This window comes from Sinohyriopsis cumingii, chromosome 4 (assembly GCF_028554795.1).
Source record: "Sinohyriopsis cumingii isolate HCF-2022 chromosome 4, ASM2855479v2, whole genome shotgun sequence".
Classification (NCBI taxonomy): Eukaryota; Metazoa; Mollusca; class Bivalvia; order Unionida; family Unionidae; genus Sinohyriopsis; species Sinohyriopsis cumingii.
In genome coordinates, this window is record NC_142964.1 from 139031016 (window position 1) to 139055522 (window position 24507).

A 24507-nucleotide genomic window follows, 5' to 3' on the forward strand; every position below is an offset into this window, starting at 1 on the left:
GCATATTATGCTCTGATTAAAAAAACAGGTATGATTGCCTCGACGAAAGTTATGAATTTTGTCCTTTTTTAAGAAGAATAAAAGGGAAAAGTTAATAAGTAAAACAAAATTATGCAGGCCAAATGTAGTCATTTGTTTTGTGTGCAGCCTGGAAAAGGAAAGAGTGTAACAATCCATCAGGGCATCAATGGTGTGTGAAATTCAGGGTTGACATGTTCATACATCTTGTCCAGAAATGCTGCACATTGTTATGTAAGAATACGTTACAAACTTGTTGCATGCTTTTCCTGCATTCTGTATATGAAAATTTGTGATATTTACATGTCAACACAAAAGGGGTACAATGAGCTATTATTAATAGTTCAAAATACATAGTGGATAATGAATGTAATTTTTAAAAAAAAAAAACAAAATCAGTATAACAAATGCAAGTAGAAGGAAATTACATGAATTAAAACAACATTTTCCTTGGTATTTCAGTTTATTTTTGCTTTTTATTTGTTGTCGTAATGGCATGGCCAACACATTATTGGATATATCATGCCAAGAAAAGAAAGTCACGTGCCTTTCCCAATGACATGCTGAAGCATCTGACCCGAGTTATTGATCTGGCTACCCTTGGATTTCAAGTCCATTGCTCTACCAGCTGTTACTTCTTCTTCAGTTGGAAGCTTTAAGAAAGGTTCAGTTATTCCACAGTAGAATTATAATTCATTGGGTCACAACAACAATGAAAACCATGACAGTTGGTATCCCATGAAAAATAGTATAATCATCTGATGATAGTAAAGACATTGTATAATTTAAAGTGTTCATCATCACTGTCTTGTGGACCACACGAAGAAAACAGACTGAAAGGGATGACTGGGATATTTCTTTTTATTGGAGTATAAAGTCTTCATTTTACCAACTTAGATTTGAAAAGAACCCTAATTCTTGAAATCATGGAAAATGTCTACAACCAAGAGTAGTGTACATAAAATAATATAACATTTAAACATGCACTCTTCAATTACAGTTTAAATAGCAAGAGTGGTTAGCTTGATTATTGGTATCAGTATTATTGTTGTCTGTGGTGCTCTCAATCTGTAATGCACCTAAGTCTGCATCATTACAGTCAGTGATTCTGTAATGATCCAGATCATTGTGTAATTGATGCAGCAAGCATTTTGCATCATTGTTACATGGTGATTTTATGAACAAAGATCTATCTTTTGAGGGGGAAAATACACTATATTTTCACTCTAAAATGAGTACTAAAAAAAATGAAGTGAATAATCATATTCATTTTGAAGGGGATAAAGATAAATAAAAGAAGTGTTCATTTTTTATATCAGAAATATTTTTTTGAAAGATTACAAATATAACACTATGTAAGTCATACATTGTACAGCACAATTTATTAATACCTGTTGAAAAGGCAGTTGGTCATTGCGTAAAATTCTGACACATGACATTTGAATATTAAGTTTTACTTTTTGGATGTCATTTTGTCACCTCAAGGTCATGTCATTTTGCCTTAGCACTTCCCCCTGGGCCTGAATAAGGCATAGTGATTATGTCCCAGAAGAGCTACTTTCAGCATGTATCAAGTGGTATTTTTGGGAACTGTTATTATTATTAGTAGTATTAGTATTATTATTGAAGGAGACAGAGCAAAACCATAAACCCTTAGGATCAAATAAAATTGTTTTTGAGAGATTTTCTGTTTAAATAGGTTTTCACATATTTGAAAAAAAATGTCTTTTTCTAAGCACATGTATGAATATTATGAAAAAGCATTAGTGTTTGTCTAAAAGTACTTAATATGAAACAGTTATTTTAAAAAAAAATATTTAGTATAAAATTAGCTGAACAGCATATGTTCATTCTGAAAAGAGCGTCTTGTGACATGAATACAGTTGTTTCCAATAGAAATGGTCTACCCAAGTGTGGAAGGCATTGTAAATGGCTTTCATTTCCAGGAGACTGATGTAAACAGCCATCTCTTGAAGCATCCACATGCCACCGACCATTGCAAATCCAGTAGTAAGTAGTGTAAGTGTGCTTTCCACCCTTATAAACTTTCAGGTTCAATAGTGTGTTCCACAACCTGAAAAACTGGCATTGTAACAGGTGAACCTGCTTATGGAATAGGCCAAAGAACTCTAAGAAACTTCCTCAGCTAACAACAGCTTGCTTTATGCTTTTCTGATACATGAGTTATACTTTTCATGCATTTGGGAGAAAGATGCCAAGTTTATGTGTTAAGAGTTCCAAATCTTGATGGAAACAATATTGAAAAGGGATAAAGTCCACTATCAGTAAGAGTAGTTAGGTTGATCATGTTGTGAACCAAAAAGCATTAGCATGTACTAAAGAGCCATTGTAATTGGAGACACCTCTCAAATCCATTCTCTGTAACCTTAAATTATTTACACTTCTTGGACTTGGTTGTCAACACTGTAATGAAGAAGAGGAAAAATTGCATACAAATATATATAAAAATTGAAATAAAATTGAAAACCATTTTCTCTGGATGACTAAGAAGTGTAATAGTTGATAAGTACAGCACCTGAAAATTCATCCAGTGACAGAATGTTACCAGTGAAAATCTCGTGGGACAATAATGAACAGTACAATCATTGCTAAAATAGTAATAAATTCACCAGAACTCAAAAAATGTGTATACACCATATAAAACAATATTTTTATAGCTAATTCACTAAAAATCAAAATATGGATAATGAAATTTGAGGACAATATTGATATATTGATGGATTCTATGTAGGACACCTTTATACCATGAGAGCAAAAGTAAAAACTGGCACATCTGGGTATAATGGTAACCATGGAGGCGGGGGGGGGGGGGGTGTTGTTGAATGGAAGTTAACCTGTAAGAGTTGCTTCCTTTTGTCAATAGAGAAAGAGAGATTTTTCACTTTTCATTTTTCAGGCAGATGCGGAAGTGTGCGGGTTTGAACCCTGGCCAGGTCATACCAAAGACTTTAAAAAAATGGTACTTGCAGCTGCCTCACTTGGCACTCAGCATTAAGAAGTTAGTGTTAGGACTAGTCGGCCTGGTGTCAGGATAATGTGACTGTAGGACATGATGCTACATGTCTTTGGCATGATGCCCTAGTGCTAGACATAAATTTAAACTGCGCCACTGCAGATATTGCAGCAATATGGCTGGAAAATTGTTAAAGCTACTTTAAAAATCCAAAACACACTGTACAAAAAATGTAGTTTTTTATGGTGGGGGGGGGGGTAAAACTAATTTTAATGACATAATACATATCTGTTGCCATTAAATAATTAGTACTTTTCCAAGTGGAAAATATCCCAATAATATGGTGAGAAATTGTCCTCCCGTTCGGCTCAACCAGAAGATTCCAGAACAAAGATAATTTACAGGATCACCTATAGATATGTCGCCATTTGTACAGCCCCTTTATTCTTTTACTAGGGAGTAGCCTAACTTGGGACATCACTGTAGGGTGAAAAGAGAGAATCTAGCAATAGCAACAGGTAAGTATTAATAATTAAAATTAGTTGTACTCCACCTAAAAAAATCACTACATTTAAATATCAATAATACCATACCTGTTGCTATTGCATAGCTGACTTTGTGAGTTTGATGGAAGGCTAAAGATTCTCCAACTGGAGAATAAAAGCAAACGCTAAAGCTTGTTGAAGAGCTGGAGACTACTGGAGGATAAAATTCACATGGGCCACTTTTTGAGCAAGACAATCAAGTCCAAAAAGAAAATGTCTTCACCTTGTTGGGTTAGCAAGCGAAGGTTAAAGTCGAATGTAGTGTGAGAGTATGTAGCTTTAATCACATCCTCCATAAATAGTTAAATAGGTCCATGAGGCAGCAATGGTTTGAATTTCATGGTCTTTAATTTTCAAGAAAGACAGGTCCTTATTGTTAAGGGAATGCCAAGCTCACTCAATAATCAACCTAGCAATTGTGGAAGCTGGAATGTCAGCTGAACCATTCATGCAGAGGAAAAGATGCTGCTTCCTACCTTTCTTTTTGGGGCCCTGAGTGGTCTAAAGCTCACACCATTACAGATCACTGCCATCTCACCTCTGTGTGGGTTCGAGTCTTGGGTTCAGCCAATGTGGGTATGTGAGAAATCTTGCCATTAGCTTCTAGTGGGTCAGTGGTTCTTTCCGGGAATTTTCCCAGGTTCTTCCTCCACTATTAATACTGGCTGCCATGTATAGCCTATCTTGTGCTGAGAAATGGCATTAAAGCCTACAACAACTACAACTTTTCTTTTGCATTTAGAGGCTTCCAAATAAAACTGTTATGTCCTAACTGGACATAAAAGCCTATCTGAATTATCCCCAGAAAAGATACCGGGGATCTCAACTGAAAGTATAGACACCAAAAGAATCTGAGAGGTCTTATTTGCTGAAAAAAAAACCTGCTTGGCAATGGAGATTAACTGACTAAGAATTCCTGTTGAACCTGATGCAGCCCTGCTATATGGACAAGACATAAGCTTACTCCTTTGTCTTGAAGATGTTAAAGTGAGTAAGACAGGGGATACCCCCAATGTGGCAAGGTCATGGGATGGTCCACCAGTTCACCAACATCATTGAACCATGATTGCTGGGATCAAAATGGGCTGAGCCTGACTTTGTTGGATGGCAAAATTGAGCATACAATCCCACTTAAGGCTGAAACCATCCACTACCCAGGTGGTCTAATCATGGACTGGGGAAACATAAATGGGGAACTTCTTGTTTAGCTTGATGGCAAACAAGTCCACCAAATGAGTCCCCCAAAGTTAGAACAGGGAGTCTGCTTTGGATTGGCAGAGTAACCATTCCTTGAGGATTTCACTACCATCTTCCCTTTCCTTGACAGACAGCCAAAATGGTTTCTTCTGCTGGGAATGTGGCATACTCTGAAGGTAATTCTTGCCAAAGTTGCCTAGTGAAGGAGGTTCCAATCTCCATGCAGACAGAAGGTGAATGTTTGCCTCATTGTTGCCCGAGGTACAATGCCATAAATGTGTTGTCAAAGACCATCACACATCAACTTCTTATTTGGTGGATGTACACTGAAGGTCTAAAAACACTGCACCCATTTCTAAATTTTTGATGTGGGGGTAGATTGTTTCCAGGACCATGAACCTGGCTCTAAATGAATGTCCCACCCTAAATCTGGTGGGTCTGCAAAATGGGAGGAGGGAGAGGGTGTATGGGGGACTCCAGCCAGAAACATGTTTATGGCATCTCCCAGAGGCAATCATGAGCGGAATCTTCTGGTTCATCCTAATGACAGAAAAAATTCTCATCACATGCTGTGCAAAAGAAACTTTGGCCCTGGGCTGGTGACTTTTAAAATGTCATAAGCCCTGACTCAAATTAAATAAGCCCTGAAACCAGTTTCCTAGTGCACAAAATTGCCCCTTTTTTAATATTGTTTGTCACATACCACTGCAACTGTTGCACTTAGATATGAAAAGATAAAACCCAAAAAATCACAAATTGTGTGTTTATGTGGATCTCAAAATATTTCACTTAATGTTTTCCAAAAGATCCTGAGGTCAGCCACTGTCTAAGTGCTCTATTAATGTTTTTACTCAGTGGATAAACTATTTTATGTTCATTAGCATCTGAAGTGTGTCTTGATTTATAGTTTTTGTTTACACTTTTGATGTTGATTATTGGTGCATTTTAATGTTTTTTTAACCATTGCTGCATTACACTGGTATAAGCGTGAGTAAGGGACAGCTCAATTATTATTCATTAAACTTTATTTTGAAACATCTTGAACAACACAATAGCTATTAAACAAGACCATTTGAAAAATTCAAAATAATTAACAAAGTGTTTTGGCACAATCATTTTTGTGGGTCTTTACCTTTTATCTCCACTCCACCAAAGGATGGCCAATATTTAATCAAAGACTCAGAAGCCAAAATGATCACATTTTATCCCATTATTACTTGCATTCCTCAAAAAACATCCCATTTGGCCCAAACTCTCCAGATCACAACAATAAAGTAATCAATTAATAGCTTGTGTATACACACTATACTTATTTTCATTACACGGCCACACAACATTGCACTGGTTACAGTGATTGCTGGAACAGTGCTGGTACCCGCTATATTTGTTCTGACTGATTTCTGCACTGCACATAAATATCCAAAATGGTATTTTAGAATTACATCTATGTAGACAAGTTGCACTAGTTGTAGGTAAGCCCGGCAATCTGTTCCCTATTAACAAGTCACATGCATCGCTTTGTACCCAAAAGTTTTGTTTTCAACAGCCATATGATAAGTAGATGATTTTCTTAAGGCAAGGGTATACAAGGGATAAATATTAACAATTTACTAGTTTTCAACATCTTAAAAATAAATCTCCACATTTCATCAGCAACAATAAAGTTTAAATTGATCAAAGTTTTCTCAAATTGTTTTAAAAATACCTAATGGGCATCGCACTTAGAATACAAGAGGGGCCTAATCTAAAATCAGACAGGCCTCGAGCATCGGGCTATGATTTTTTTAGCACTGATATGGTCTGGGTATTTTAACTCGGAACAGTATCAGCTATGTAATAGCAACTGGTATTATACTACTGATATTAAAATTATCAGATCATAATACATTTGTCATATAAAAAAATGGTTCCATATTCAATTAAATATGGTCTGAATCTGCTGGCACCAATGAGATGTATTTTAAGTTCATCAAAGGCTGAAACTAACATGAGTACTGTAAAATGTTACATTATACAGCCACCAGGAGTCAAAAAGTACAATACTTTTATGTAAAATCTTCATTTACTGGTCACATACTCAGGTACTAATAAGAATGGTACCAGTTTAACTCCTGTGCTATGCCACTCTCATTTTGAAGTTTAACCCCTCAACCCCAAATCAGTAAGTTTCTTCCTAGCCTCATATGCAAGTCATCTACAAAGTTTAGTCAAATTGAATATAGTCATCTACAAAGTTTAGTCAGGTCAAGTCATCTACAAAGTTTTCTCAGATCAAGTCATCTGCAAAGTTTAGTCAAATCAAATGTAAGTCAAATACAAAGTTTAGTCAAGTCATATGATACTGAACATGATTAGTTTTGCTGATATAGTTTTTCCATCTTTCAGTCCCTTGAAATTGACTTTTGACCCCAACATGAACTGGCATCTCTGCTCTCTCAGATGCAAGCCAACAACAAAGTTGTCAATATAAGTAATAAAAAAAATTTAAGATATTCTGCAGAAACCTTTTTATTTTCTTTGTACGGTCATAATGACCATGATATATTGACCCCCAAATCAATAGGCGTCTTTCGTTTCTCAAATGCAAACCATTTTACAAAAGCTTGGACAAGGTATCTGGGATACAAGTCAGATTCTATGCAAAGTTTCCATCTTTCAGTCCTTTGACCTTGACAATCCAAAATTAAAAAGTTTCTTCCGTGCCACAATTTCAAGCTACTGAAAACATTTGGCAACAGTGATATGGTGGAAAATTCAAAAATTCAAGTTAATGTGTGGAAACATAATTGGGAACAGAGGACTGGATGGATAACAACAACCTACGTAAAGAATGTGTTCTTCACTTAAGTCATCTTGAATTTCCCAAAAAAACTTGTTGGGAGTTGATATTAAAATAAAAATGTTTGAATTCAGAATGTTCACAAGCATGTGCACAAATGATTAGATGGAAAGCCAGACTGGAGAACAGATAGACACCATTTTCCATGTCCTTTGCTGATGTGGTGGAGAACAACAAGCTGTCCATGTTCATGAGATATATTAGCCAAGGAAGCATATATTTATAATAACAACTCTGTGCATAATATAAAATTTATTAAATTTTATTATGATTAAGTACAAGTAAGTTAAAAGGTGAAAAATCAAGATAATGGCAAATACGAAGCATACATCCTCTAATGAATCCAAAATTTGATTAATATGAAGGTTGTAACATTTTACTGGATATTATTATCTTTTGTTAAGTGCAATACATGACTCAAGTCTTAAAAAAAGATCAACTTCATGTGAAAAATCCTTCATAAACTTGGTTTTCTTAAATCTGAATAATGGCAACAACAAAAAAACCAAATTGCAAAACTCTACTTTCTATTACTGTTTCAAAGTTTCTAGTTGTAATGCCCTAGAATAATATAAAAAAAGGATGTATATCAAGACTGACAAAGGCTACTAACTCAAAATCTTATGAAAACAGGAATGTAAATACCTTCTACCAATGTTCATATCTGTAAAGGTACATTTATGCCATGCAATATAATTAAAAGAATAAAATCAAGATCTGAAGTATTAATACAATCGACCAAACAGAAATTAAACCAGAAAACTCTTAAGCATCATTAGTCTCCTATATAAACATCTGGAACATACAGAAAGCGAGTAAAAAAATTTAAACTTATTTGTTAAATTGAAAGCCCATATTTTAAAGGACTTTCAACAGTAAAATCAGACAGATCAAATGAAGATAATTCAATTATTTAAAATTATAGCAATTTACAAAAATAATTTAATACAAATAAAGTATCCTGTTGTATTTGAGTTAATGATCATACATTATTTTAAGTATATTGTATATAAGTTTATGGAATTGTGCTTATATGTATAGTTTCTTATTGCACCAATTAATTTGGAAGTCCAAGCTTGAATGTAGTATTCATCGACATGTACCTGTCATTCAGTCAATGAGGTAACAAGGTTTTCAAACACTTAACATTGAAATAAAATGTCTGAAATTAAAATTCACTGACTATATACAGGCAAGACAAGTAAAACCTTCAAGACAGTATCACCTTAATATGGACAAACAAATCTTTAAATCCGTATAAGGCAGAGGAATGCACAATCACAGATACAGATGGACTGATAGTTGAACTCCAGTCCTAGAGAAAAAGTCTGTATAAAACTCATGATTTATGAATGAAAAAAGTGGCACGAAATCCAACCAACTGTGAGTAAAAGAAACTCGTTGTGAATAGCACTGGGTACATTTTTTAAACAGCTGTGACTTCTTTTTCCGGGAACAACCAATTTAGGAACTTCAGGGTTAACTCGTATCCCATGAAGCAAGCCTGTAAAGAAATTATAATAACAATACAATTAATGTTTATGTAGCAGGATGTAATACAAAAGATCTAAGGACAAATGTAACTAATAAATTTGTCACATAAATATCAATTTCTGTGAAACTTCCAACAACAATAAGCTGATCAATTATTAAAATACATGTGTATGATCTCTTCCTTAAAACACTGTCCATAATATTTCCATCATTTAAACTTTTGGATGATGATGGCATTAGCACAGTAGACGTGTGAATCTAACTCGTGACCAGTTGCCCCTTGCTCAATGCAATTAGCAAGTATTGTCAACATTTGATGATGCCTAGAGCCCACCAAAGTGGGAAGGTAATTAAATTGGAAATCAATGGAATCACTCATTTGTTTGAGCCAGTCTCATGTATGAACCAACTTCAACCATTAGACTTTACTTAAATCCTTGTCAAAGATTAATGCTGAATGTATGTGGCTCAAGTGAAAATGCATCAAAGATCAGACCTAATTATCCATGGTTGTAAGAATATTAGACTTGTTTAATTCAACAATTTGGGGGTTATTTACCCATCTAAGATTTGTCTACCAGTGTTCTTGGTGGTACCAGTGTTCTTGGTGGATGTGATGTTGGCAACATGGTTTTGTCAGAAAATCAGTGAAGTGTGCGCTTCAATACTCTGGTGTTTCATTAGTAATTGTGCCTCAAGCGTAAGCTTTAGTATTTTCCAGTCATAAGCTAAGGCTCACAATGAAATCCACAAAAATTGGTCCACCGTGAAAATAAGTAATACCAAAGTAGCATGACTAAAAGACAGCAGATATAATTATTTTTTGGACCTTATAGTGTCATAATTTATGAGATAGCATTACTTACTGACAGAGGATATCACAATATCCCTGATATCTAACTGTACCATAGTTTATGAGATAGCATTACTTACGGACAGAGGATATCACAATATCCCCGATATCAAGTCATTTTATTAAAATAATAATTAAATAAACAGATCTATATTTTAACCATTATGTATAAATACTGTAAAAGCACACAAAAAATGCATGTGAATGATTTTAAAAAACGAAGACTTTAAAAATTCTTTTACAAAATCAGCCATCTTGTTGCTCCTAAGTTTATTAAAAACTGAGGTTGCCTGTACTTTGGTTGAATTTGGCAACTGTTATTCAAAAGCATGTTCAAGAACCATACAGGTCTATTAAGCAAAATCAAACCTAGGATACAGTGTGAATACATACATGCCAACCCCTGGCAAGGAAAAAGTGTAATCCAAGTGGACAAAAAGAGTAATCCAAGCAAAAGAGTAATCCACATGTAATATGATACAAATTAAATGAGTTTATGTGCAAAATGATTTATTTATTCTCTGGACTTATAACATCAATTACTGATTCAAATTTTCTTATATAACACTTTGAGCTTTAAAAAGCAATAGACTCTCATATTGCATTTCAAAACACTTTGTACTAGCTGAGACTATAAATGTTTTGCACACCAGTAGAGCATTAAGTGCTGGGTTACAGAGCCTGGATCTGAATTCAGTTTTACTTTTGTTAACAATGCTAAACAATCTCTCACAGTCAGCATTAGAATGGTAAAGAACCAATATTCCTTTCATAGCCTGACAAAGAAGAGGAAATTTATATCTTCCAGTTACTGGATCTTTTAGCTGGTAAATAAGATGAAAAAAATCAACCCTGTCCATATGAAGTACATTGTCAGGTAGGGTGCCAACTTGATACTTCAGGCGTTCTCCTTCTAATTTATCAGCAGCCTTTCCTACACATAGAGCATCATATGACAGAGACAACCTGATATGAACAATAATGGAGTAATTTTTCAAAATACACAATGCAACTCCTTTATGAATTTCAGTCATCACTGATGCAGCATCAGCTGAAAACCCCAGACAGTTCTGCTGACTTATATTTATTCAAAGCATTATCAAGCAAATAAAAAATTGTTTTCTCCATTGGAATCTACTGTTAATTCTGGTAATGAAAGAAGAGCACTCTGACTTTGCACTTTTCATTGTCAAAGTCTCTTACACAGACTGGGTACAACTTTTTGTCATCATAATCACTACTCCTGTCTTGTTGCAATACTAAACGGCCCAATATTCATGGTTTCTGCAATTTTACGTGAAGTATATTCTGCTAAACACCAAACAATATTAGATGATTTTGTTCTTGCACATGCATATTTTCTGCAATTCTGAAATCAGGAAACATCCGTTTGAACAAAGGACCAATGTAGTCTTCTACCGCTAGGGGTAGTCTGTGTTCTATTAAGAATTCGGTACATAATAAATCTGCATTTATAAAATTGGTGTCCACAATTTAGTTCTGCTGTAAAAAAACGAAGTCACCTTAGTACTGAAGTTAGTAAAACGAGCTAATTCAATGCTTTTTTGTTTTACCACCATGACCAATATTAAAATCCTTTACACACAGCCTGCAAGTGGCGTGAAGCTGCCCTAGAAAGGAACACTGTAATATGTAATTCATGTGTTAATCTCTGAATAGATTTTTTGTCTTTTCTAATCCATCTGTGAAATTATTGGAAAAAGCATAATGGCTGGCATGTATGCAAATACGATTGATTGATTGATTATTCTTCTGTCCAGGATGTCAGTCAAGGTTCAGTCTAAGCAGAGATGCGAATCCATAATAAGAATGATTATCAGTAATCTTAGTACCATGTATACTTGCTTATAAACTGAATCAAACTGCAAACAACAAAGATCCTAATCTGCTATAGCATGATGTACATACACATTAGGGTCTATATTGTTGGTTCTACTAATTACTCCTAACAAACTACACAGATATAAATCTGCCTGCACATTATGCGATGGTAGATCTAGGTCTTTGCAGTTTGCAAAATTGGAGTCATCTTATGTGCAAGTATATGTTGTATCAATTTTTTTCTTCATGATCTACTTAGCCAATTCAAAATGGATACTGTGTTTATTAAAACTAACAAACTTCTACTGCATCTCTAAATAATCATTTATATACAGTTCCTACACACAGTATATAAAAATGGTACTAACAGCTGCCTCACTTGGCACTCAGCAATAAGAGGTTAGTGTTAGGACTGGTCAGCCTGGTGTCAGGATAATGTGACTGGGTGGGACACCATGCTACATGTCTGTGGCAATACCCCAGTGCTAGACATTACTATAAACTGCCACACTGCAGACATCATAGCGATATGACTGAAAAATTGTTAAAGCTACGTTAAAAATCCAAATCACACACACACACACCTACACATAGTAACAATTAATGTCCAGTAAGAATAAATGGTGAATATTTTATTCTATCAATTCCAGAACTCATTTAGCATTACTTGCCAAAAACAACAACCATAAACATTGTTTTTTCTCACAACTATCTTAATTATTCATTTCTGTCAACATCGTTTACATATTTACAGCCTAATCAACTGAATTCTTGTTTACTTATAGAATGATTAGCACCCTCTGCATAAGAAAACCATAAAATGACCAAAAATTGGATGCTCATAGCTGCCAACCTTCCAGGCTCACAATTAGTGAAAATAGGGATAAAAAGTCGTGAATTTGGACACGAATTCGTGAATAATACTATGACAATAACTCCATCCACTCTGACTACTCCGACCGTCAATACTACACTATATCAAGTTAGCAAAATAAAAATAAAACACTATATATATGCAGAAATATTTATTTATCAAGACATGATATTGTGGCAGACTTGAACTTCCTCAAATGCTTGATCGTAAATTTGTTTCTAAACAGTTCCGACTTCTTGCCTGCTGGTTGATCTTGGGGACTAAAATTGCTGACAAATTTTCTGCAGCTAAGGAGGCCTTAAAGTCTGTCTTATTTTTCCTCACTAAAGAAAATACTCTTTCCTTGTCACTGTTGCTGTGAGGAATGCACAGGAGCTGCAGCATTTTTGGTTCTTCCACAGGAAAATTTGGAAGCGATTTTCGAGTCCGGGAACATATGTCAGAACAAATGTTTAGCATGGTCTCCAACTGATAAAGGTAGATTGTGTTCGACACAGGAAAACTCACAAATAATGCTTAAGCGTTGGCAGCCTGCGGGTCTTCCACCAATGGTTTAAAATATTCCAGAGCTGAAATCTTCGAATTCTTAATTTTCCCAACTTATACGATTTCTTTGCAACCGACATTCTTCCTCACATCGTCTCTGCGATGGCACACTGAGTGCAAAAAGCATGAATGAATATCAACGTTTAATGACAGAATGCACGGCCAAGTTTTGATATATTCTAAATTAAACTTCACTTTTTGAGTAATACATTTCTTTTTCCTTGGCGGTGAAGACATTTTCAAAATCTTACATGCGATGCTGAACGGTAACTCGAATCAGTGTTTCGACGCATGCGCGGAGCAAATTTCCGGTTAGGCCCCAGTTTCTCTCAAAACCATTTGTAAAACTACTCTTATACATATAGATTAAAATAGGCTAAAATGCTTGCGACCGGGCCAACTGTACTAATCGGCTGTAGATCTACTAATATTATGACCAGCGGTACCGGACCGTTTCGGCAACTGCGAATATCATGACTAGCGCTTAACGGGAAAACGGTTATTTTATTAAAGATTTAAAATAACTGAGGATCGGAAAATTCGTGAATTTTTGTCTTACGGCGTGAATTCGTGAATCGCTGAAAAAGTCGTGAAATTCACACCAAATTCGTGAGGGTTGGCAGCTATGGATGCTGTCAGATCTTTCTACAGTACTGTGAAGTTGGAAGTTGTAAGGTCCTATTTTAATCATACTGATTGCAATTACAAACTATTTCAAGATTTTATACAACAAATATTACTGACATATTTAAAGATCATATTCAGGGCTACAACAATTTTTGTTTCTGACATAGGACCAGGACAAGTGGCTTTTAAAATTTGACTTGCCATACCTTAGACTCCACTTGCCCAAAAGGGCCGTATTCTTTATTACCATTGTTATTTTTATATGTTGTAAGAAACTATTAGATTTAAAAAACTACAAAAACACGATTTTAATCACGTATTTTCTCTGTTTATTTGTCTCTCAAAATAAACTTAAGAAAAAACGATGACTTGGTTTACGAAAAGAAAATTTGATTCCACTCCATATCAAGGCAATGTTTATCAAGATCCTTACGTCAACCAGTACTCAAATAGTTCATACTCTATAGTGTACTTCAGCAACAATTATCTGTGACTTTGTTTATATAAATTCTGATTCCATTTCACTTAAAGCATCAATTTATATTTTTTTTATTGTAATCAGTACTATTTTCATCTTTCAAAAACAACAGCTTTAATGTTCACAATTAATTGCTGTCACAGTGCTGAGGATGCATCACAGTTTGGAAAATACCCATGCCATAATTCAGTGGAAACAGCAGCTAGCAGCTCTATTAACTAATGAATCAAAATAATGACTGTGCAGTAAATGTGAAAAATATTCTCATGGAAACTTTTAAAGCTGCTAATCCACTTACTTTCCTCAATTGGCATTCAACTGAATGGGTACCAATTGATGGGAGAAACCCCTTATCAAAGTGTGAACAAGTGACATCAAACACACAAACAGCTCATTTTAATGTTCCTAAAGGACAAGTGAGTGCTAATTATAGGTAACTAATGAAATGTCAAGAGCAGAAATAGTATTGTTCCTTCTTCATTTGTCATGTACACAAACAGTTTTACATACAATTAAAGAAATAGTCTTCTTAAGGATGAGGATAGAGTAAACTGAGTATTTAATCATTTACCAGTGTCTTGTTGAAATCATTCCACAATGCTTTTTTGTGAGCAAGAGAAAAATTAGGCAAATATTTTAAAAATACTGTAACAAAGTTACTAAAATTATACAGGGGTATGTCCAAGAATAACTTTCAAGTTAATTCTGCTTTTAATCAACATTACAAAATTTTGAGAAAAAAAATCATTTTTCATCACTCAAGGAGAAGAAATCAGGCTATAAATTGAATCTCAAAGTTGTAACCTTTAGACATGAACTTTATAAAACTCACTAAATGATGAAAGAGACCTCCTTAAGGAAAGAGAATCTTTAACAATGAGGCTAATTTAACCTGTGGGTGAATGGATGGATATACACACTGACAGCAAAATGACATCTGTGTTGAGATTCGGCCAAAGAAGGCTGGACAAAAATAGTCCACTTCCACTGAAAGCCACTTACTGGAGACAACTCTAATCAACTCATTTTATAAACTTCATGTTTGCTGGTATAAGATCATCCATGTAACTTACAGCATTTGCAGGGAAAGCTCTTATCATCACTGGTGTAAAGCCTTTGTACAGAGAAAATATGCCTTCCTCTTTCACCAGATGCCTGAACACATCACGAATCCCATTAGGGTATGTCCCTTCAGGAGCTGGAGAAATAAATAACAATTGTTAATTCAACAAGACAGCTTATACAATCACTAAATACACAAAGCAGTAGAGTTATTATCACTCAAATAAAATTAAAAAATAGATCTGGATGTGATAATGCATCTTTGGCATAAGAAAATGCAATTTTTCTACGAATGATTTAAAATAGACCAATTAACAATGGTGACCACAGAGAAAGAGAATGGCTACTAACCATGGGCCAATAATGTTAGATTCTGGCTAAGTTTGTGCTCTTTCTGTTCTAGACTTTTTAGAACATTTCATCTATGGCAGCATGAAGTTTATTATGTGAACAAGGGTAATTCTGTCCTGGAAGAGGTAAGCAAAGCTGGAGGGACAGGTAATTTATTACTGCTATTGTAATAAAACTACTACCAGTATAATTACAAATCAATCACCTGTAAAGATAATCCCTTACATCAGTTGTTTTTAATCTTTTATGGATGGCAGCCCAGAATAGGTTTGTGGTGTTAGCCTCACCACCCATCAAATGCTAAGAAAGCACTTGGGTAAGAAATTTAAAAAATCAGGTTTATCTTGGTCACCCACTCAGAACAGCATGTCAACCCATGGGCTAAGAACCACTAGTTTATATCATGTTTCTGTTAAAATGCTTGCTCAACCTCAAGCAAAGCTAATGCAGCCAACACCACCAAATCAATCAGTTACTGGAGTACCTTTTACTCAAACCCCCATCCATAAAGATGCACCTTCAGTACTTTCTGATGACCATGGTGTTAAGAGTGGTGAAATACAAGTTAGATTACCCAGAATAAATCATCTGATAGGACCTAATTAATGTGACTTGATAAAGCTGGATTTAAGTTTTGTGTAATTCTGCAACTGTTTTATTATTTATGTGGCAAAAGCTTGCATCTATAACAGAGTTTAAATGCTATAATGGTAACTGTGCTTCAGTAATTTTTTAAGAGAAACATATCAGATTACTTACACATTTCCATTCTCCTTCAAATACTTTCCCCAATTACATAATTTTAGGAGGATAGGTAATAGGCAGAGGGAATGGTGAGCATCCTACCTTTACCTCAGTTAACCTCCAAGGGAAGTTGTTGTTGTTGTTGTAGGGTTTAACACCATTTTTAAGCACACGATAGGCTATACATGGCAGCCAATATTAATGGTGGAGGTAGAACCTAAGAAAAACCATGGAAAGAACCACCAACCCACGAGAAGCTACTGGCAAGCTTTCTCACATACCCACATATGCTGAATCTGAGACTCGAACCCACGCAGACAGAGGTGAGATGGTAGTGGTCCGTAACGGAGAGCGCTTTAGACCACTTGGGGCCCCCTCTGAGGAAAGATGATTGGATTCCCCTTACGAAGGTTAACCCACTCATGTAAAAATTTAATTTTTTATTTAATGATCAATTTTCTTTCTTTAATATCTAATATTTTCTCTGTCAAACTGAAACACCTGTACTCTGAAAACTGAAACAAATTCTTGTTCCTGAATTTTAATTTTACACTATAAAATTCCATAAGAGAGTAAACCCACTTCAAAATTGGAAATATATTTTAGCCACTAAATTTTATAAAACTTTGAAATTTACTTTCTAGAAAAAGCCTGTGGTCATGTGTTAAGTGAAACACACGCCTAAAATATACCTGGCCGGATTATTTACAGTTAGCATATACTGTGGTAGGTTCATTGGCCAGTCAATGACCTGGAAATGTCCCATGGCCATAGCTGATAAAAACAATACTGGAAAACCAACAAAACAGTATTCAGAAGGAAAGCATGTTGTTCTGCTAATTTTCATAAAATGTTAAAAAATAAAAGTTTTTAAAAATCTTTTGCACTCTAGCACACACAGAGACACAGATGTTCTCTCCAAGTTACATTCTTTATCTCTAAAGTTGCATAAGCAATTTCCCTATTTCAAACACATACACATTACAGGGTCGATGGGAGTGTATTAAAAGTACTGTGATTGGCTAAGTATTCTCGAAGAAACATGAATTTACTGAAAAATTTGCCATTCCTTGATCACATTAATGTTAGAAGAATGGATAATAGGCAAAGGGACTGTTGAGCATCCTACCTACTCCTTGGTTAACTTCTGAGTGAGGTTGTTTTGATTTCCTATATGAAGGTTAACCCACTCTCCTAACCTGCAAGCAGCACAACCAAAGGTACCATGGTTACCATAATGTGAACATCATACAGCATCAAATTTCCAGGTGAATCCCAAGAAAGCTGCAGAGGGGTGGTGCTGATGTCATTTGGATCTGGTAGCCACATACATGACTAAGACTAGGCCTACCAGATATACATTGTACTGCTGTGGAGCCAAGTCTAATAGATATAAACTCAAGAAGGTTGACTGTGCATGCCAACCTATGGCCTAAACAATAACTTTAATATTACATGATGGTTAATGGCAAGGTTTGCAGAGATTGCTCTTATCTCACGAGCAGAGATCTTATTTGAACTCCACAAACTGACACAGTCCACTTCAGATAAAGTCTAAGCAAATGTACTGGGTTCTATCCGAAAGCCTCAAGGGTTCTGTCAATATAGAAGAGAGGTCATACGATGACCTTCTGATTGCCCACTGATGGCAACCAATTCCTGGTTATGAAACCAGGTTGTGTCATAAGGACAGTCAAGAAATTTGATTGAAACTGAAGATAGATCTGGGTCAAAAGAGATGGCAATAATTCACTGAATCTGCATGTCAAAGCGAACACTATCAGGAAACAGGTTTTGTATGAAAGGCGCTTCAGTGAGGTCCTGGCAAAAGGCTTGAACTGGACTGAATTCAGCCAAGTGCAGGAAAGACCCCAGTTGGGAAAATGTGTGCGTGATTCAGGGCTATGCAAATCCAATTGAACAACAAGTCAGAGAGGTCTTTGCTATGACCAAGAATCTCTCTAACCTGATAATGGAACATGCCCATTATCATAGAACAATAGCCCTTAATAGTAATCGGAGCCCATATTTTCTCCTGAAACAGCCACCGAGATGAGTCAGCTATTAATGAAACAGAAACAGTTATAGGGATAAGTTCTTAACTTGCACCAATCCCCGAAAATGTGTCACTTCCCTTCATAAGCTCTGAAAGTGGAGGGCCTTCTAGCTCATGCAATTCTTTCCATAACTGAAGGGATGAATTGTTTATGCTGCAAGGCTATCCAGACAAGACACATGCAAGAAGAAGTTGACAGTATGGTCAAGGATGAACAGTTGGGTCCAAAGCTGTTTAAGAAGATTTGGCCTGGCCAGGCACAGAACCTCCCGACTGACAAAAAGAGAACTGATGGACCAAGCCTCTGGATCCAAACCTGGGGAGACAAAGGTGAGCAGTCTGCAATTCTACCAGGTTCCATCACTGCACACCCCCAAAGTTGGAAAATCTGATAAAAGACTATGGATGGATGGAGGGACCATTCTGTATGCAGAATCTGTCCCTTACTTGACAGAAAATCAGGCAAGTCATCGAGTCTGCTGGGAATATGTCTGATCAGGATGTTGATGCTGTGATGTGCAGACCAATGACGAAATTCACAGACAAGAATGCTGAGTTGGGGTGATCTGGCACCACCCTATTTGAGAAAGTATGTCACTATGACCAAGTTGTCTAAGATGAGGAGCATGCCCTTGCTTTGAAGAAAGACACTCCAAAGATGAAAGCCTTTAAAGATGGCTCCTATCACCACTAGACTAATGTAAAAATCTTACATTCAAGCTGGAAAAGAGCATGCAAAACTGATAACAATTTCTTTGTTATGCAAACTGCAGGAATTTTCATACAACAGATGGACATGAATTTGAGAACATGCACCTGTCAGATTGAGACAGATGGTAAATTCATTTGGACAGATGGAGAGGTGCACTGATCTTAACATTTCCACCTTTAATTTTGGTCAAAGTATGAACTAATTTTGATGACTGAAGATGGGTCTGAGCTTGCCAATGGCTGTCCTGTCCATAAAAGTTTGGAAGAAAGCCCTGGAGATTGTGGATTCTGATTAATCCCCCACTGCCCACTTCTCTCTCAGTGTCCAGATATCTTGCTGCAAAAGTGTGTCCCTTACTGAGTCTGACAGTACTTCCGTTAAGAATGGAGAGGACAAAAGGAGAGTAGGTTGATAAAATGACAGCTGAAGTGCTGAGACAATCTGGATCATCCATTCACCTGTTGGAAAGAGATTGATTGAAGAGCAAGAGTCAGACACCAAATGGATAGTGAGGTACACGAGTCAACGGCAAGAGATCCCTTTGATATAACCACCTCTGAAACTGATTAGCAGATTGTTTCCACATACAAGACTGGGACTGCAGCTGGTTTCTGGGTCACATAGGAAATGGTCTTGTATCCTTGTATCCCCTTGTCTTCAGTCCTCACATCATTGAGGGTGAGTCAGAGATGAACCATAAGGTACTAGTTGCTGCGCAGAGAGATGGTGGGGCAGCTCTTGAGCTGCTTGCTTCTGCACTTCTTCTATCTTGCCACTGAACAGAAGAGGCAATCTGTAGGACTAGGTTTGCATAGTCAAGGTGCCCTGTTAATTACCTTTGATACTAACTCTAAGGCATGTGTATTGCTAACCTTGTCAGCAAGCTTGAAGAGACGCTAAGTCCAACAAAGATGACGTGGCCACTATACTGCATACGAGCTTTGATGTGGTGCTCAGAATGCCTTTATCCACAGTAAAGTAATCTGACTAACTCAGATTGCAGCATAATTCTTGTCTAACACCAGAACGTCTGTGAAGAAGGCATCAGAATGGGCCTTACATCTCCGAGATTTCAAGGACACTAGCAGCTGACTCTAAGATAAATAAGCTTTGGTACTGCCTGGGTCACTGACCTCGATTTATTTCTGACTGTGGTGGAAGAAAGAAGGGCCCACTTCCTTTTCATCAAAATCAAATGAGGCATTGACCCTGTATGCCAGTGTAGAAAAGGGATGGTGGCAGACATTCTGATCCATATGCTCTATAAATTTTCATCCACAAGTCAAACCATAAAAGCCTGTGTCACTCAATATCTGGAGCCATTTTCTTTAAAAGTTCTGACTTACCTGCTAACTAACTTGATTATCAATATAATGAATCTGCATGGCAAAGTTCCAAATTAAAGAAACCCATCTGTGTTCTTGGAAATGGGTCATATACAGTTACTATAAATAGAAAATTAGGAAAGTGCATGTAGGTCTATGATGGACAAATTAGCTCATGTGCCATTTTTATGCAGCAGTCTTTCTTTCCAGGATATTCTCAAACTTTCATGACAAGTGGAATTAACGAGATGATAATATAAATGACAAACACAACTTTTAACTGCTTGTTTTCTTTTTTTAATCTACAGGAAAAGTGTAATCCTTATGCTGGCAAGTGTAAGACATAATTCAGTGGAAAAAAAGCATAATAATTACACCAAAACCATAATAGCTGGCATCATGAATGCATACCATAAGCTTGTTTGACCTTATAGCCAGGTAAGCAAAACAACCTCAAACTCAAAATCTTAACATTATTAATGATGATGTCATTTCTGTCTGAAGAGAGAGCTAACTTACATCTTGTTATCTAATGACACATTAACACTTCAGGAGCTGGCATATTCATGAAAAATTACTAATTACGATGAAAATGGTGATCAAAATAATAATATGAAGAATGATAAGGAGGAAAAGGTAGAAAAAAGTAAAACACCAAAAATATAACCATAATAGCTACTGAAACAATTATTTTTCAATTATTTATAGCAAAGCTATAGCAGGACAGACAATTATTCAAATTTTGTTCATGTTGACCATCCCACTGAAATAATTTCTTGCCATATCCAGCCAGCTGCCCATTCCCTTTACATAATATCCTGTTTTGAAACGTAACATCCTTACGGCAGTCAAAATTAATTAATTCTTTTCACCTGGTGATTCAGACAGACTGTACATGAGGGGTAAATAAAATTACCCTATATATCCAGACAGCATGTGACATCCTATGATAAAATATTCAGCAAGTCAACCTTTAAATCTGATCCAAAACCAGGCATGTAGAATGTGATCTCTCAGTCAACATTATCATCTTTAAACAAAAATTATAAAGGTATAAAATATCTTTAAATTTCAGCTGAAAGCTAGAAACCAATTTTCAAAAGACAACCTCAATAATGACTAAGTATGGATGACCAATATATATATATATATATATATATATATATATATATATATATATATATATATATATATATATATATATATAGTAATTATACAAACACTACCTGTTTGAAGCCTGGACTTAAGAACATCTGCTGGAATGGCTACAGCCCAGTTAAATATACCTGCCATCCCTCCTGCAAACAGTGTTCTGCCTACACTTAACTGTTCACGGCTGTAAAAGATCAAAGAAAATTCAAAGCTGATAACACTTTAAAGAACTGAAAACAAAAACAGTGTATATTCAATGTTAAGTTATGCTTGATGCTAATATATCACAACTTTTTTAAAAAAAATTGAGAATTAGGGTTATATTTTTTCCAGTTCATAAGCCCAGACCATTTTTGAAATTAACAGGCCAGCATCATGGACATTTTGCTGGTTAAATACTGTTCATACTGTAGATAAGGTTGCCGAAAATGTCTAGAAAAACAAACTTTTAAATGACTGAATTAAATTATGCCAATGTTGAACATTAAAAGACGTTAAGTATGGTCCCCATACACTGACGATTCCATGTACAAAGTCTCACAAAGAAGGTCCTACTTTAATACTATGAAACCGGTCTCTGGAATCTACTGGCAATATGTCCTGATTATATTCCAGTCGCTGCCACATTCAGCTCAAAATGTGACACTTACTACTTTTATAATTAAGCACAACACACAAACTTTAAAAAAAAATTAAAATTACCCATCACCTGGCTATCCCATTGTTGACCCGGCTATGAAAATCAGATTGGTGACTCAGACTCCCAAAGAGGAATTTCCCCCAAGAAAGATCACAAGAAAGAAAAGATGGATTTCAGCAGAAGATTTCATATATCTGGGTCAAAACGTCTTAATCAGATGGTAAATTCTCTATATTGCTAAATCGTAGTGTATAATTCCAAGAGCACTATTACAAGCTATTGTTTTATTCTTTATTGTAGGAGTAGTATTACTAATAGTTATTACTGTTGTGGTTGTTGTCATTCTTGTTATTTTCCAGAACATGTCCCATGGAAAATTTTGTGAGTAAAAACTGCATCTCTGCGTGCTCATATATTTATTTAATATACTCTCATGAAGAAAAAAGAACAAACTGTATAATAAACCTTGACTCATGTGTGTCATGCCCTTTTTAATTTTAAAGTTTTTTTTCTTCCAATTTTACCTGTTCTGAAAACATATAAATAAAAAGTTTTGGATTACACCTTCTTTACACTATTTCTCCCACAATAAACATCTAGTCTGGAGCTGAAATATTTTACAATATAAATTAAGTGGTGATATTTTTTAATCTGTATATTTGCTGCATAATTACAACTCATCTTTCTATTTGCCAGAATTGTAGAAAAAAGCACAAAAAACTCATTCAGTAAGCTGTTTTTACAATCTTCATAACTACCACAGATGAACATAAAACAATGTGTTTCTGACATTTAGAATAAACTTGGACAATTTCATTGTTTAGTTAAATTCAAAGACTAATGAGTGTTCATGCAAAATAATGTTATAACTTTGGGAAATAAAGAATACAATGTAAATATATGTACTTCTAAATTTCATTGATATTGATTCATTCTTTTTTCATTTTATGATGCTAACATGTGCTTACCTTGATGATATCACAATGGATAGTTCCGATCTGTCAATCCAACTTAGCACATTAACTAATAAAAAATAGGTATTGATTTCTTTGTGCAGTTAGGTGTTGATATTCACCATATTTGCTCACAGGAGACCACACTGTTTATTCTTGTATTACATTGCAGAGGGATTTGAAAGATTTTGCACAGAAAATGACCAAAAATTTATCAGAAAAATTGTTTGCCATTATGCTTGGGGCCCTTGTGATGCAGACTGGTTATTATGAAAGGTTTCAAGAGGGATTTTGTAAAAGGAATTCCCAAATCAAATACTAAAATGGAAAAATGTCTGCGATGAACATAATGCATTATTTATATTATATTTCATATATAAATACACAAAACTGTTTTAAAATAATTATAGTATTTTTTGTGCCTGTGATAATGTTTAATACAATTTTATGCTAAATGTATGTTTATTTTCAAATTGTATATCTTATTGGAGTCATAATATTACAGGCAGTAAAGAAACTTTGTGTATACATCTTGTTTATTTTTGTATTTTTATTACCTTGGTTTTGTTTTTCTTTTACAAATTAAATTTGGAATATTGGAATTCTGCATCATGCTTCATAAGTGATGCTTTTGTTAAAATGTTCAAAATTGAGCATTAACTTATAACTGGTGTCAAGTTGACAAAACACCACCCTATACATTAAATTTTACAGTGGCCAAATTCTTTTCATATCTATAATTGCAAGGCTGGGTATTGACATCAATTCGTTCACAAATTTTAATGTAATTTTTTTATTAGTTTTTATTATGGAAGGTTTTAGAAGAAAAAATTTATAACGAGGCGAAACTTTAATAAAATATTTATTTTTGTCTTCATCAGGCCTGAGATTATAAATTACCTATGTCCTGCCATTTATATATATGTTTGTCCTCTTGACTTCAAGTAAAATTAATCTCTTACAAATCTGATATTAGAACACCTGCAAAATGTTATGACATGAATGAAGAAAATTAAAACAAGTTACACTAATTAGCGAACAAAGGTCAAAGCAGATGCAAAGATATCCCCGCAACATGCATGTAGCTGCTTATTTCGATGTGACATTATTGTTTCCTTCTTTTTAAGACATTATGATAAATGATCATTTTACATGATCTAATGTAATTTAAATTTACTGGTTTATCAATGATACCCATATTAAATGTTGCATCTTTGCAACTGAG

At 35.2% G+C, this 24507-nt stretch overlaps 1 protein-coding gene across 1 annotated transcript in view; it reads right to left on the reverse strand.

Moving 5' to 3' along the window:
* Window positions 1–7810: 7810 nt before the first annotated feature.
* Window positions 7811–24507, reverse strand: part of LOC149802181 (mitochondrial carnitine/acylcarnitine carrier protein-like) — a 40381-nt gene continuing 23684 nt past the window's right edge. Inside the window, exons 7-9 of the mRNA XM_089956597.1 lie at window positions 21764–21873; window positions 15361–15485; window positions 7811–9077 (exon numbers count right to left, since the gene is read on the reverse strand). Coding sequence (XP_089812723.1) covers window positions 9000–9077; window positions 15361–15485; window positions 21764–21873 — 313 coding nt within the window. The 3' untranslated portion in view covers window positions 7811–8999. The remainder of the gene's footprint in view (window positions 9078–15360; window positions 15486–21763; window positions 21874–24507) is intronic.